The sequence below is a fragment of the Excalfactoria chinensis genome, chromosome 18 (assembly GCF_039878825.1).
Source record: "Excalfactoria chinensis isolate bCotChi1 chromosome 18, bCotChi1.hap2, whole genome shotgun sequence".
Lineage (NCBI taxonomy): Eukaryota > Metazoa > Chordata > Aves > Galliformes > Phasianidae > Excalfactoria > Excalfactoria chinensis.
This window is the reverse complement of record NC_092842.1, coordinates 6,129,061-6,143,295: the sequence shown is the minus strand read 5'-3', so window position 1 is coordinate 6,143,295 and position 14,235 is coordinate 6,129,061. Positions and strand designations below refer to the sequence as shown.

The following is a 14,235-nucleotide window of genomic DNA, read 5'->3' as shown; positions in this document are numbered from 1 at the left end:
AAATACTGCAGTTGGGGAGGGGGGTTGGAAAGGGAAAATTAACTCCATGTGTTAGCAAACTTGTGAAGGTCACAAGATGCCCAGACTGGTCAGAGCCCCTCATTAATTTCTTAATTCCTGGAGTCAGTTACAGGATCTCATGACAAAGGCACAGCTAAACTGCATCCCTGTCCAGTGGTGGCTGGATGCTGGCCAGCATTCCTCTTGGGATTTGATGCTGAATAACCAACGTCCAAGAGCTCCCACCACGTCTTCAATCACAGCTTTGAGAAGCAGCCCTTTGCTGGGATTTCAATCAGCAGAAAGCAAAAGTGCGAATTGCCTCACGTACAGCAGGAGGGAATAGTGAGAAAATGAGGAAATCCATGGGAGCAGTTTGTAGTCTTGGTTTTCCTACTACAGGAACCAAAATGGAGCCAGGTCAGAAGATGCACCTCTGTCTGGCGATGTCTGTACAAAAGCAATTAACCCTCTTCTAGGGCACAGTGCTGCACAGCCAGGCACCTTCCTTTCTTTTTTCCTTTAAATATGAGAGCACATCCAGCTCCTTTTGCCCAAGGAGGCTGTGGATGCCCCATCCCTGGAGGCATTAAAGGCCAGGCTAGATGTGGCTCTGGGCAGCCAGATCTGGAGGTTGGTGACCCTGCACATAGCAGGGGGTTGGAATGAGATGATCCTTATGGTTCTTTTCAACCCATTCCATTCTATGATTCTGTTTTATGATTAAAGCCTTTTGCAGTGGTTGCTTTACATATGAACTCTTCCTGAAATACACAAGCGACTTTCTAGCAATACAGCAAATCACAGAACTATTTTCCACAGTCAGTCTTCATATCAGGAATGTCAAACAAGCAGGAATTCATAAAACAAGTGGGTTTAATAAAGAAACAAAATGACAGCTGCCAGTCATGCATCAACAAAATGGAGAGAAACTGCAATCTGAGTTTGTCCTCAGAGTTTAAACAGCACCAACAGTGCATTGGAAGGGGGGTGGGGGAGGTACATAACTGCTTGCCTTGGGCTCCTGACATCTGCCTGCAGCCCAGGGGAATCAGAATGAGAAAGCACAACAGGACTTGAGAGGCTCCTAGCCATTCGACACTAAATCGCCACTGTTCCCCAAACGCCCATCTCCATTACTGTCACTAAGATCAAAAAGTGATGAGCAACTCAGCTGGCTCTCACAGCAAGGTGCTCCAGGCCCTTAGGGATTTTCAGATGGCTTTCAAGACCAACTTCTATGAAGAGAATATGGGCAGGTCTTGTCCTTGGAAAGTGCAACAAACCTACAACCTGCTGCAAACTATGTGGCTACCAATGGCCATGTGTCCATGTATGTCTGTCCATGCTCAACTTGCTGATCTTACACAGCCTTCAATGTGCACAAAGCAGATCTTCTCCAGTTGAAGCTTCCTGGAGGCTGCTGCAAGAACTTCACATTGAAAGCTACAGCCTTAGAGATGTTCTGGGCTTTGCTTTAGCTGCTCTATTGACTTAGCTAACAATCATAAGCATGTTTGAAATGCCTTTGTATGAATGATAAGCCCAGGGTGGAAAATGCATTTATTTATTTTGGACCATGCTTTCTGTTTGCATTAGTGGAAGGGAACTGTTTTCCCAATTGTCATCCACAAAATCAGGTGTCTCAGAGGTGTGCAGAAATGAGGTCTGTTGTAAAGGCCACACACCAAGTGGCCTTTCTCTAGCAAAAGGAGCAGATGTTTGAAGTCACATTAAGGAGGAAGATGCAAGAATCCAGCTGATGAGCCACTGCAACCTGCTGTTATCAGTGCTCTGCAGCAGCACCCAGGGACGGCTGGAGTTAAGCACTCTGTGTTAGCAGTACCCACGTGAGACCACCCTTACCTCTGTGAGCTGCAAACCCACATGAACCCACATCTCTAAGGTCCCTTCCAACTCGCACGATACTATGATACTATAATATGATACTATGAAACAGAGAGGAGAAACGGGAGGATGGGAAGGAGAAGCCCAAAGAGAGCACACTGTGAGGCTGAGAAAAGCTCAGAGCAGGGCCAGGGCTTCTCCAGCTCAGACCCCATCAGCCAAGGGGAAACCATAGGCCCATGGTGCAACCAGGATGGATGGGTGCAGGATCAACCCCACAGTCCCTGTGCCAAGCAGAGCAGTGGGGACAGCAGACTTACCGGAGGACCGTCTGCACCAGGCATGCCAGGAAGACCAGGTTTGCCCAGTGGCCCCTAAAAACAAAGAGAAAAGAAAAATCAACAGCTGCAACAGTCAGAGCCCCCAGAGCATCATTCTTGCTTGCCTTAGTTGTGAAAGGCTGAAGACAAAGGGGTCAGCTGAAAAAGCTGCCTTGATTTGCAAGGAATCTGCTCACATCTCTAGGCAGAGTCACTACAGCAAGACAGGATGGATCCAGCACCTCAGCAGACCCAGTACAGCAGGGAGAGCTCAGCAGGAGCCCAGGCACAAGGCTTGGGAGCAGAGCCAAGGCTGGGAACAGCTGCAGCCCTGCTGGAAAGCATTCCAGACACAGGTAGGAGGGCATTGATGCATCCGTGCACCAAGAAATGCCCGCTCCTTGATGACAAATGGCAAGAAGATTAACTGGCAAAGGAAGAAAATTAGAAGAGTGGAGCTGCCCCCATTGACTGTGTCTTGCTGCTTTAACATTGCTAAGTGATTACCTTTCTAATTAAGCAGACACCTGATTTCTCACCCAACTGAGGAGTGTTGCTACTGCTGCAAGTGCCATGACTCAGCATTTAAAGCCAAGAGCCCTTTAGCCACTGGAATTGCTAATACTCTGCTCCTCTCCTCCTGAAGGGTAACTGCAGCCTACCAAGGTGAGCAGGGATTCACCCCATCCACCCATCACAGATCCCCTGCCAACAAGCACCTGGGGAATACAGCTCTGCCATCGCTGTAAGAGAAACCCATGCCCTTGTCTAAACCCTGATGGTCTCAGGGCTGCCAGGGGATGTGAGAACAGCAGCTACCCCACGTCAACAGCAAAGGAAAGCCACAGATTGCTGGCACGGGTCAGGAGAGGGGACAAGGAGCGTGACCCAAAACCACAGCTCTTCCCATTACCATCCTGCTCAGACTTACAGGCACTTAGCCCACTGAAAGAGACAATTTTCAACCCTCTCTTAATGTTTTGCCATAGGCTGCCTGCAAAATGTTTCTGTTAAAATAGGAAATGAATGCAAATATTATGAATTAGAGGTAAACTGTGTTTTCTTGTCTCCCTTCTGTCTGGAATGAGCCACATTAGACTTTCATAGACACGGCTGCAAACAGATGTTGCATATGGGGTAGAGAAGCAGCTGAAGCAGCAAATGCATATTAATGGTAACAGTTGTCTTAAGTCAGAGCAGCAGCATTTCCATGTACCTTCTCTCCTGGGGGACCGATGGGGCCTTGTGGACCTGGAAGACCCTGTGAACAGAAAAAACCTCGGGTCAGTAAGGAACAAGCTATTCGTTCCAAATGCATTTTGGCAGTGCTTCAGCTGAGCATCATTCCAGTGCCTGCGATGGCTGGAGACTTCCCTGGCTCCATTCATTCTCAAAATGTCTTGTGAGAGGTGATGAAGTTTTGCTTTAGAATGGACCCCTGAGAGCTGCCCTGCTTCGTGGTTTGTCCCCCATGATGGGAATGGGGATGCTCTGAGGAGTGAGAAGTGCCCAGAGGGCTTATGGTGAGACTTGGACATCTGCATCACTGCTATGGCTCTCAGTAACCCAACCATGGGATGCTAGAAGTCATGAACGAGCTACACAATATGGCTCAATCAAAGAGGCTGCTTGGACCTGGGCTTGGCTTTGCATCACAGCTGGGAACAAGGGGTATCTGAATATGGAGGCACTTGCAGGAAGATTCTGGACCAGCAATGTACATCACGCCAATTCCCAGCAAATCTTTTTGCTGGTCCCTCCATTGGCTGGTGAGCAAAACATGCCAAGAATCAGCATCTCTCTGTTCTACCAATAGAAAAAGAGTTTTCCTCTTACCTGAGCACCTGGGTTGCCCTGCTGGCCTGGAGGCCCCGGTTCACCCTGGGGACCCTGTGAGGAGGCAACAGCAGAACTGAAAGCAGGAAAAGAAGGAGCAGAGCCACCAGTTCCTGCTTGGCACCAGTCCTCTCATAGCATCCTCAGCCTCTATTTTGCAGGAGTCCATTTCATCCCAGCAGTGTCAAGTACGAGACACATAAAGATCCCCCCCCGCCGCCCCCATCCCCCATCATTTAAGCTACAGCACTTCGATATTCATTAGAACAGCACACATCTCGATGAGAACGTTTGATCTTTCATGGGGAAATAATGTGTAATTCCATCGGAAATTATAATAAATTAACAACCATTTGCTGTAGGAAGATACTCTCTGTGGTTTTCACAGGCTCTGATAGGAGTCTAGACCAGACTAAAAACCAATTAGCAAATCTAATTGAATAGAGTACATTTCACATTTTGCATACACACTCTCTCTCTGCAACGCCTGAACTGTTTGTAAAATGGGCAGCAAGAACTTACCACGTTCCCCTTGGGACCAGTTTGTCCATCCATGCCGGCCACACCCTGGGAAAGGATTTAAGAAACAGCATGAAGAAAATATCTGCCTGTTTTGTACCATAAAAGCAGGGAAAAATGCAATAAAACCAAGAAAACATCAGGAGGCCCTTTGGATTGCATGGAAACGGAACCATTTACTAAAGGTGTTTGGTCAAATATCCAATTCTATGATATTGCACTTTAAATTTACACTTTAAAAAAGTCTTTTTGGTCTTTTCCCACTGGTTTAACCTTCCTCAAAAGCAGAATCAGCACCTGATTGATGATCCCCAGCTGGATTGCTCCCAGCAGCGGCACAGCCTGGCTACAAAAGGGGTGATGAGCTTCCTAAGCATCTCCAGCAAGGTCTATGTGGCCAAGTGCAGACCTTGGGATGAGGTTTCTGCTTTCACCACTTTGCTCCAGGGCAGGTTGCCTTATCCATTCCTAACAGCGTGCTCATGGGAAGACCTGGCAGTTTTGGAGTGGATCTTAAACCCACGCTGAATTTCAGCAGGACTGCACTTCAAAGCGAAGATATCTTCATGTCCCGGAAGGTCTTAAGGACCTCCTAACACTCACTATTAAAGCACTGACCCCTTCAGCTCTTGCAGCAGCACAGGGTTCAGCTCTTAAGTCCAAGGGCTTCAGTGAGCTGCAGTGATTTGCAGAACGAGCCCTTACAGCAGCACTTCCCCGGCCAGCAGGGCACAGCAGATAAGGTGACTGCCTCCTGCAAAACTAACTGCACGTTCCTGCCTTGGCTTTTACCCAGAATATGAACAAACCACTCTAAAGGCTCAACAGCCCTCAGGCAAAAGTTAATAGCACAAGGCACTGTGTTAATAGCTCTCATTCTTCCCCTTTCAGCATGAGCTGGGTATTAATTTCTACTCAAGTGGGCCAAGCCTTGAGCTGCCTTACATAGGTGAGACAGCACAGAAAACAGGTCAGAATGCAGCCTTTTATGCAGTGCTTCTTTACGTGGCACAGATGTACACAGTTACACAGGTGCGTTATGTGCTCAAATGATGGATGGGCATAAGGTGGTGCTGCTGAGATGCCCAAGGAAGGAAGCCCTGGGAACGTACCGGTGGCCCTGGTGGTCCTGGTGGCCCCTTGGGTCCAAGCAGTCCTCGGGGACCCTAGGGAGAAAACAAGCATGGTTAGTGCTCCCCATGCTCCCCCACAAACATCACACTGCCCAGCACATCCTCAGGGCTGACCACTGCTTTTGCACTAACAGCATCATTCTGTGCTCCAAAAGCAGCAAGAGAAACCCTGCGTGTGAGCACCCTTCAAGTGCTTTTGGAGGGATAAATAATATACATGCAGACCTTTCTTTTTTGGATTGGAAAAAGACCTATTTCAGCCACTTTTTTTTTCTTTAATAAATAATTTAATCATGTTCCTGGATTACCCTGTAATGAACACAGTGATGCAAAATACGTTGCAGCCAAGTCATTCTAGCTGGAGAGCGTTATGAAAAATGAACCGATTCCACTAATGGATCATTAGGGTTAGCATTACCAAATTGCTCCAGATTTAATTTTAATCATTGACAATCTGTACAACGCAGCAAGGCTGGAAAAGGTTTTTAGCCTGCAGCACAAAAGTACATTTTTAAAGGGCGTTTGGTTCTATGACTGCTTATCGTGGTGCTTTCCTTCCAGTTTCAGCTTTCTCACCAGCATCACCTTCAGGGAAACTCAGGGACATCTGAGAACTGCATGGCAAAATAACTGTCTCCATTTGAGAAGTTAAACTCAACAATGAATGCTTCAATTTACCAAGACTGACTTTGCAAAGCACACCTGGCAGCTCCTCTACCTGGTGGCTGTGCAGCCAATAAGAAGCATTGGTAGGCAGCTCCTTCCCAGGGGTCCTGATGCTGGTACAAACCAGCTCTGGGAATGGAAGGCCCATCACTGGTTTCATTTGCCATTATATTTGGGAAGATTCTTTTTTGGCTTAGAGCAGATAGAAACAAGCAGATTTGGGATGTATACTTGGGACCAAACAGTTTCTCATAGTGCAATTAAGACCTCTCCTCTGGCCATCACAGATATCTTTTTCTTGCGTTGCTGCTATAAAGATCAACTTCTCTGCATGTGTTATCAACATTTAACTTCCCCTTTTGTTACCCTGTTACTTTAGCACATAAATGCTTTTAAGAAGTTAATAACCCGTAAGTTATTGCTTAGACTTGTGCTGAGCAGATAGCTGGGTTGATTAATCTTCCCCAGAAGTTAATCAGACATCTTGTCTGTAATCTAGTTCCAATGAGCCCATAAATGCCAAGCCTTCCTTTCCCACGTGAAGCGTGTCCAGCAGTTCCATCAATTACTCTTGGGCCACCACGCTGGGCCTTACAACAACAAAATAAGACACCTTGAAATCAAAGCTGACGGCCAATGGCAGATGGTGAATGTTCTTTGTTTAATGAAGGAAATGCATTTTGGATATAACGAGCAGCCAACAACGGCATTACAGACTAAAGTCTACAGCCAGACAGAGTTTATCACTGCCAATATCGCCACAAACACTTGGTTCTTGAGGCAGAAATTGCTTTCTGAGTCTGAAATTGAAAACTCATCTGTTTCTTTTTGGTGGGATATTCTGACAACACAGTGAGCTGCAGCTCCATGCAAGTTGAACAGAGCACCAACCCATTGGTCCCAGGGGTTAACCCTGCTAGGATCACACACTGAGATGCAGTCCCAGTTGGCACCCACAAAACCCCACATTCCACATACATCCTTTGCTCCCCAGCCCACTTAATTGACTCCTAAAGGATACAGGTAGGAAAAATGAGACTGACCTGAGCCAGGTTTAAGTTTAGCCACTGAGCAAACAAAATTTCACTCATCAGAAAGCAAAGCTCAGAAACAACTGCGTTTCTACAGTGGCCAGAGTGAGAAAAGAGGAGCAGCCATTAGGGCAGACCCTTTGAGCGTACACTTGGGTCTTCAAGCCAGGGAAGCTCAATCCTGGCAGGACCTCAGGGGTCCTTAGCACCTGAAGAGCTGCCCCATGGGACCCCTAAGTGCCACGATCACATCCAGCCCCCTGCCCAGCATGCTGCAGAAGGAGATACTCACAGGTTCTCCGGGCAGCCCTCTGGGTCCAACTTCTCCATCATCCCCCTGCCCGGCAGCAAAGACACAGAGAGACAGAGCACAGCAGTTATATTTCAGTCACATCACAGGTGTTTCATTCTTGTTAAATAATAATCACATTGAAAAGCAGCTTCCCTGGAGCAAGGAAAGGGTAGCCGTGCATAAGGGAGGCCTCGTAAGCCGCGAGACTAATACTGCGTGTGCAGAATTTACCAAGGATTAGAAATGCTGTAAGGATACTTCATAATTCATGTCGGTGTTTATAAGGATGGATTTTGCTAACAGACAAGATACTGTAGGAACAATTCAGGGCATGTGAGTCAATAACCACAAGATTTAGTACTTAACGGAGTGGGAAACCAGCATGAGAATGCTGTCCTGGGATCTGATGGAGCCAGATTAACCCATTGGCTCCTCAGATAAACCAGAGGGGTCATTCCTCATCCCCCTACACCCACTCTCTGCTGATGCCCACTGGGGAGAACTGGACAGAGATTCCTCCAAGACACCTTTAAACCACCAAAAACGCCCCTAGGGACACAATGTCAGTCCCAGCTCACTCATTCTTAAGGCAATCAGTCCTAGCCAGCACTTGTAAACTCTCCTCTGCTGCCAATAAAATGCATTCTATCATACCCAGCTAACGTCCTCCAAGCTTCTCTGCCCCTTCCATGGTTCTTTTTCACTTTAGGCTCTTCCTCTCCCAAAAGACACGTTAGGTATTTTCAACTTCAAAGCACCGCACATCCACAATGAATTAATCCTCCCAACTTTGTGGCGAGGGAGGTGTTGTTATCCATGTTTTACAGAGGTAACAAATAGCCAAAGGTGGAAAGAGAACGTTGTGGAGTGGGATTAGAGCCTGGGAAATCCATACTCACCCCTCCAATTAAAGCACACATATCTCTGAGCTATACATTTGCAATCTCTCCTCTTGCACCAGCCCTCCTAGGCCTGTAATCACTTAGTCTGAGCTTTGCTAAAGGCTTTCTGATTATTGACTACACAGTGTTAAGGCAGCAAACAATTTCATCTTTGCCTCCCGCATCCGTCTGCAATTTCTTGCTACAATTTACTCCACCTCAGAAAACAAGCAGCACAGCTAGACAATGAAAATGGTATCTTTTTCCTGACAAAACCAGAGCTTTCTGAGCAGACCTTTAGAAAACACATTCCTCACAACGTTTCCTCCCAGCAATGCTCTGCTCCCCCTGTGCACAAGGTGATGTGCTGCACTCGATGGCAATGAGGGACACGTACTCAGTGCTGGCTCCCACCACGTGTCTGCCTGGCATCACATCTGCTTCTTCTTTGCAGGGCTTAGTTATGAATTCAAGGGACTGCTGCATCAAGAGATAAACTTACCCTCTCCCCGTCCTCTCCGGGTGCCCCTGGGGGGCCATGGGGACCTGGTTCACCCTACAAAGGAAAGGCAGAATAAACCTCAGAGGAGGAGGACACAACTCTAGCAATGGAAGATACTGGATAGCATGAGAAACCTGACACTAAGATTGACTGTTGCGCCTGCACCAAGTGCTGAGGGTACTCGTAACCTTGCATTCCCTTCTCCCTGCTCTCTCTGAAGCCCCTCTGAGTATCCTCAGTGCCACATACGGGCTCCAGCAACTTCAGCAGAGTGCAACTGGGGCTTTGCACACAACCAGCCCTTCTTCCAAAGTGTGCTGGTTGCTCCATTCCTGGCTGATGAAGCATCTCTCTCAGGCACTGTCATTCCTTTCCTGTGCAGCTTGCAACCTCTGCTGCTCAAGCACTCGCCTTCTTTATAAAGTACTGTCTGCTCCCTCTGGGGAGAGGAGGCATGAACAAGCCTGCTGAAATAACAAGCTTCTTGCTTTTTTTCCCCATTGCTTAATTATAAGCCAAAGAGAAGAATCCCATTTTATCGCTGGCAGTTCCCATCCACAACGGCACATGCTTTGCCTCTTATTTTTTTTACCCTCTGTTTTGTTAGAGTGATTTCTGCCCCCACTTTCAGACAACCCCAGATGGGTGTCACAACTTCCAGGGATGTGAGTGCTGTGACATCCAGCACTCTCCTATAGGACACTCTTGTCCCCAGCACTGTTGCCCTCCTGCCAATGTTTCCTTACAGACTGCAGCCAGAAGGCAAGTGGGAGAGAACTCACCCTGTTCCCCTTCTCACCAGGCAAACCAGCCAAGCCATCAAACCCTCGGTCACCCTAGAAGAAAAAGCAGGTTAATGCACATTTCCCCCTGCTCTTGAATGAATACCTTTCTGATTTGTTTCCTTTGTGTGTCAAGGAGGGATCGATTTTCTCTGTCAGACATTTGGCTTTCACCTCCCATCAGACTGGCGATGATTTCACAGTTACAGATTGAATAAAGGAAAGAGGAACAAGCTGAAATAAAGCCATTTTGCCTCTCCCCTCTTCCTCCAACACCTACTCATTTATTAGTTTTCCACGTGGATTTTGGAGCCTATCTATCATTGAAAGCATCTCACTCCCAGACATGCTCTTCCAGTCCAAGGAGACAAACGTATAAACAAACAAACTCTGGGAACTGTCTTAATGCAGCCAGGCTCAGAAGGCAGATCTGCTTCACCCTATAAGGAGCACAGTAGGCTGCTGGACTCAGGGACTGCACACAGGTGCTGTCACAAAAGGGGTGACTCCATGGATCTGGAGCCAGTCACTCCTTTGTCTTTCCCAGGTTGTGGGACATCGTTCTGTCTCTGCACACAGCACTGTTAGCTCGTTTCCAGCCCTGCTCGTTATTCTGTTTTCCCTTCTTCCCTGGTATCCACTCCTTTGGGGGCAGTCGATGCTCATTAAAGCTCTTTACTGGATAAATGATTCGCAGTCTCCTGTCTCTGTATCAAAACCCCCCATCTATTCCAGCTTTAAGTACCTACATAATAAAGTACTTAAACCTTTAATACACGATTCCCCGAGCAAACTTTCCCTGCATTCAGTTTCAGTGGAACAGCTCCTCTCTTGCTGGATAATACCAGCAGATCTCAGCTGAATGAAAGGATTTTGTCTCAGATATAAATACAGCACATTAAAATTCCTCACCACGCCTTCTACATTTTCTCACCCAGTTATTAGGTATTTTTTTTTTCCTTTGGTAGTTATATTTCAGGATGTTTCCTACTGCTCATTCATGTTTGTTTTTCGTAATTAGGATTCCAAAGTATTTGTTCTACAACTGCAGCCAAGGGAGCGTGTTTCATTCTTAAGAGGATCCAGCAATTTAATAAAGTTGCATCCAAAAAAAGAAAGAACGAACAAAAGAGAAGGCAATCTGCTGCTCTTCTGCCATGTAGGTGTGTGCTTAATTTCCCTCCATCCTCAAATGTAGAGCCCACATCTTCATAGGTGTCCTGAGACCATTCCAGCTCCTCCTCCAAGCAAGGTGGGCTCCCCCTGCCAAGGGCCCTTCTGTTCCTGCTTGCTACAAGAGATACATGTTCTCAAAGCACACAGACACACGATGCTACCTTTGGTCCTGTCTGCCCTGGCATCCCCCGAGCACCATCGCTGCCAGCTCGTCCCTGCAGGAGAGGAAAGCAAAGTCAAATGCAAAGCGTGAGGCAGGGCAGCGGGGACATCTGCTCTTCAGTTGGCAGCTCAGGGAGCTTCTGTTGAAGCCAGAGCTCTCTGCTTGGGAAGAAGCAGCCTTTGGTAAAGGGGAAATGCTGCTCTGCCCTTGAAGCTCAAGGCTGGTGATAACCAGGGGCTGGGTTCACTGCATGGGTGCTCGGAGATGGTCTGCAACTCTGGTTGGAATAAATGACTGTCCAGTACGTAATTAGAAATGTTGGTGCTGATGTCCACGAATCGGAATAAAATGAAGGTTTATTAAAGGCTTTCTCATTTCTTCCTCCCATAAACTGACACAAAAAGCCTGAGGGCTGCCTAACCCAAAATTTTGCATTTGTGCTATGGGGACACCAACAGAGCAACTCAGCACTACTTTGACTGATTCCTGGGTCCCTGGGGCTGAGACCTCATGCCCTGCAAAGATGGGACTGCCCAAAGCAGCAAACAGCACTCCTACACTTCCCATCCCAGCACTGCAAAGCCAAACTGAGGACAAGAGTGCTGGAAGCATGGCCACGCAGCTCTCCCAGCACCCCTCCTCCCCCCGCATCCTGAGCTCCCATCCCCACGTCAGTCTGCCCAGATGGACCGAAAGGGCCTGGAGCAGCCCTGCTGGCCGTCAGCCTGATCTTATGCAATGCTCTCAGAGCTCAGGAATTGCTTGGCAGTGGGATGGAGTGCTCCCGGGACACTCACCCTGCGGCCAGGCTTCCCCGCCGGGCCGGGAGGGCCCTGGATGCCTCGTGGACCCTGCAATGCGGGGAGAAGAAAGAAAGAAATGCTGTCAGGCAAAAGCACGACAGATGGAACCTGTGCTGGTCAGAGCAGCTGCTCTATAGTATTTACACGGCCACCCACACCTCATCTCTTTCTCAGCCACGGTTGTAGCAAGGGAACAGCTGGGTCTGAGGGCACAACAAGAGGCTCAGTGTGAACCTGCTGCGCCCACACTGCCCTCCAAGCACACATCTCCACGTCCCCTTACCCCCCTACCCTCCCATACACACCTGAGGTCCCATTTCTCCAGCTTCGCCCTTCAATCCTCCACTGCCCGGGGGTCCCTGTGGACACAGAAAAGGATCCGTTGCATTTAGTCCCAACAAAGGGAAGACCCAAAGGTTGTTAAAGAGGAGGCATCCATGCAGGTAACAAATGAAAGCATCTGCTGTGCCAGAATTGCTTTGTCACTCACCATGGGGCCAGGCCGCCCAGTCAGACCCATTGGACCTGCTGGTCCTCTCAACGCCAGCTGCAACAGAAAGAGAACCATTGCTTTAGTTGTGTCCCTGCTTTGCTACAATGGCACAAAGCCATCGCCATGCCATGAGCTGGGCTGTGCATTCTCTCCACTCCCTGAGAAGCATGAACCCTTGCATCAGTTTCCACCACCTCAATGAATTTACTCCCAGAGTGTAGCCTGCAATGTCAATTAACTCCTTCCTGCATCCATAAATGGGCCAAGCCCACGGTCACATGTAATATCTCACAAACAGAACAACTCTATTTCCAACGGTGGGGGCTTTAGCTCGATAAGGGGTCATGCAACCAGACCTTAGGTTAGCAGTTTCCATGGTGGGTAATGGGGTTGTCTGTGCTTTGTAACATCACCAGACACTGTGCTCTCTTGTGACAATTCATCACTTCATAAGAGTTGTAATTATCTGTGCTCTCCGGCAATTAAAATCTACCCATGATTGAACTTGAAAGTGCTTAAATATTGCAATAAACGTGGGATTATGTGGCACCATTTCGCAACTCCTCTTTACAAGGGAGCTGCTCAGAAACACTGCTGGCTCAGACGACGCTCGGTGACTACTGAAAGCCAAATGGAAGGGAATAAATCAACCCAATGATGCAATTAACAACATCAAGAAGAGGAAGGAGATGAACTTCCCCTGCTGGACTCCTTTCTCATCTCTGCCACAGCCTATCATTTCCCCTTGAGAAATGCCTTTTATCTCCCTATCTGCTCTGGGATTTCAGCTGAAATCATCTGATGATGGGTTGGTGGTAGCCAAGAAATGGATCCTTTTCTTTGTGGAAATATTCAGCTTCTCTCACACAGCTCCCAGCTCACACAGGATTTGGGCTGTTCTTTTTTTTAAGCAAACCTTTTATCCAAAAGTGGAAAACAAAATAAAACAGAGGAAAAGAGACTTTTCTTTGTCCGTGTGTGTGTTGGGGAGGGGGTACTTTGTTTGTAAGGCAGAAAATAACCCAAGAGCAACTCAAAAATGGGCTCTGAGAAAGCAGATGCTCCCCATGAAACATTAGTCTGGTCAAAAAGTCCATTTCCCAGCAAAATAAATACTGGAGGAAGAACTGCAGGCAGCCTGGAAATTAAGAGTGACGAGGTAACACAAGAATCATAATCCACCAATGTTACTCTCAGAGGAAGGTTAATGGATAGGAAAATGCAGCGGCTGGTGGCGTCAGGGCCCCGTGCTCTGCCTGAGCATGTGAAAAATTGAACTCCTCAGATAAAGGAGAGCTGGATGGAAAACAAAATAGCCCCAGCTGAGCTCAAGTCCTCATTATAAACCTGAAAGAGGCACGTGTCACCCTGCTGGTTGGTGATCCCAATGGACTTTATTGCACTCAGAGGTGAAAGAGATTGGTTTTTCAGTCCATTTCAGCAGCTGAAGTGAACGCAAGCTGCTGGGAACAGTAGGCTGATGGCATTCAGGGCAGAGGAGCACAGGGAAGCCCTGAGTGACTGAATGTGGCTGCGAGAGGAGCAAAGCACCCACGGCTGCATCCCTCTGCTTACAGCCTGCTTAAACCATCGTGCATCTTCCCCTCAGCTGCTCACAGCCTGGATGGGACCAGAGCAAATACAGCAGCAATGTGCTTATGGAGGGGTGCCTACACGTTGCTTTCAGCTGTAATTGTGCCAGCTGCTTTTCTGCTTTTAACAAGCTAATGATCAAAAGTAACCTCAGAGAAGCACGCATGAAAGGGAAGATTCAAAGCTGTACCAGCTAG

General features: G+C 47.8%; 1 protein-coding gene across 2 annotated transcripts in view; it reads right to left on the bottom strand.

Annotated features, from left to right (window-relative positions):
• The window catches only part of COL5A1 (collagen type V alpha 1 chain), a 125,191-nt gene that overhangs the window by 40,155 nt on the left and 70,801 nt on the right, over window positions 1–14,235 (bottom strand). For both annotated transcript variants that reach the window (XM_072352520.1, XM_072352522.1), the window contains exons 14-25: window positions 12,443–12,499; window positions 12,258–12,311; window positions 11,947–12,000; window positions 11,148–11,201; window positions 9,811–9,864; window positions 9,029–9,082; window positions 7,646–7,690; window positions 5,636–5,689; window positions 4,527–4,571; window positions 4,005–4,058; window positions 3,385–3,429; window positions 2,169–2,222 (exon numbers count right to left, since the gene is read on the bottom strand). In XM_072352520.1, the coding sequence (XP_072208621.1) occupies window positions 2,169–2,222; window positions 3,385–3,429; window positions 4,005–4,058; window positions 4,527–4,571; window positions 5,636–5,689; window positions 7,646–7,690; window positions 9,029–9,082; window positions 9,811–9,864; window positions 11,148–11,201; window positions 11,947–12,000; window positions 12,258–12,311; window positions 12,443–12,499 (624 nt within the window). The remainder of the gene's footprint in view (window positions 1–2,168; window positions 2,223–3,384; window positions 3,430–4,004; window positions 4,059–4,526; window positions 4,572–5,635; window positions 5,690–7,645; window positions 7,691–9,028; window positions 9,083–9,810; window positions 9,865–11,147; window positions 11,202–11,946; window positions 12,001–12,257; window positions 12,312–12,442; window positions 12,500–14,235) is intronic.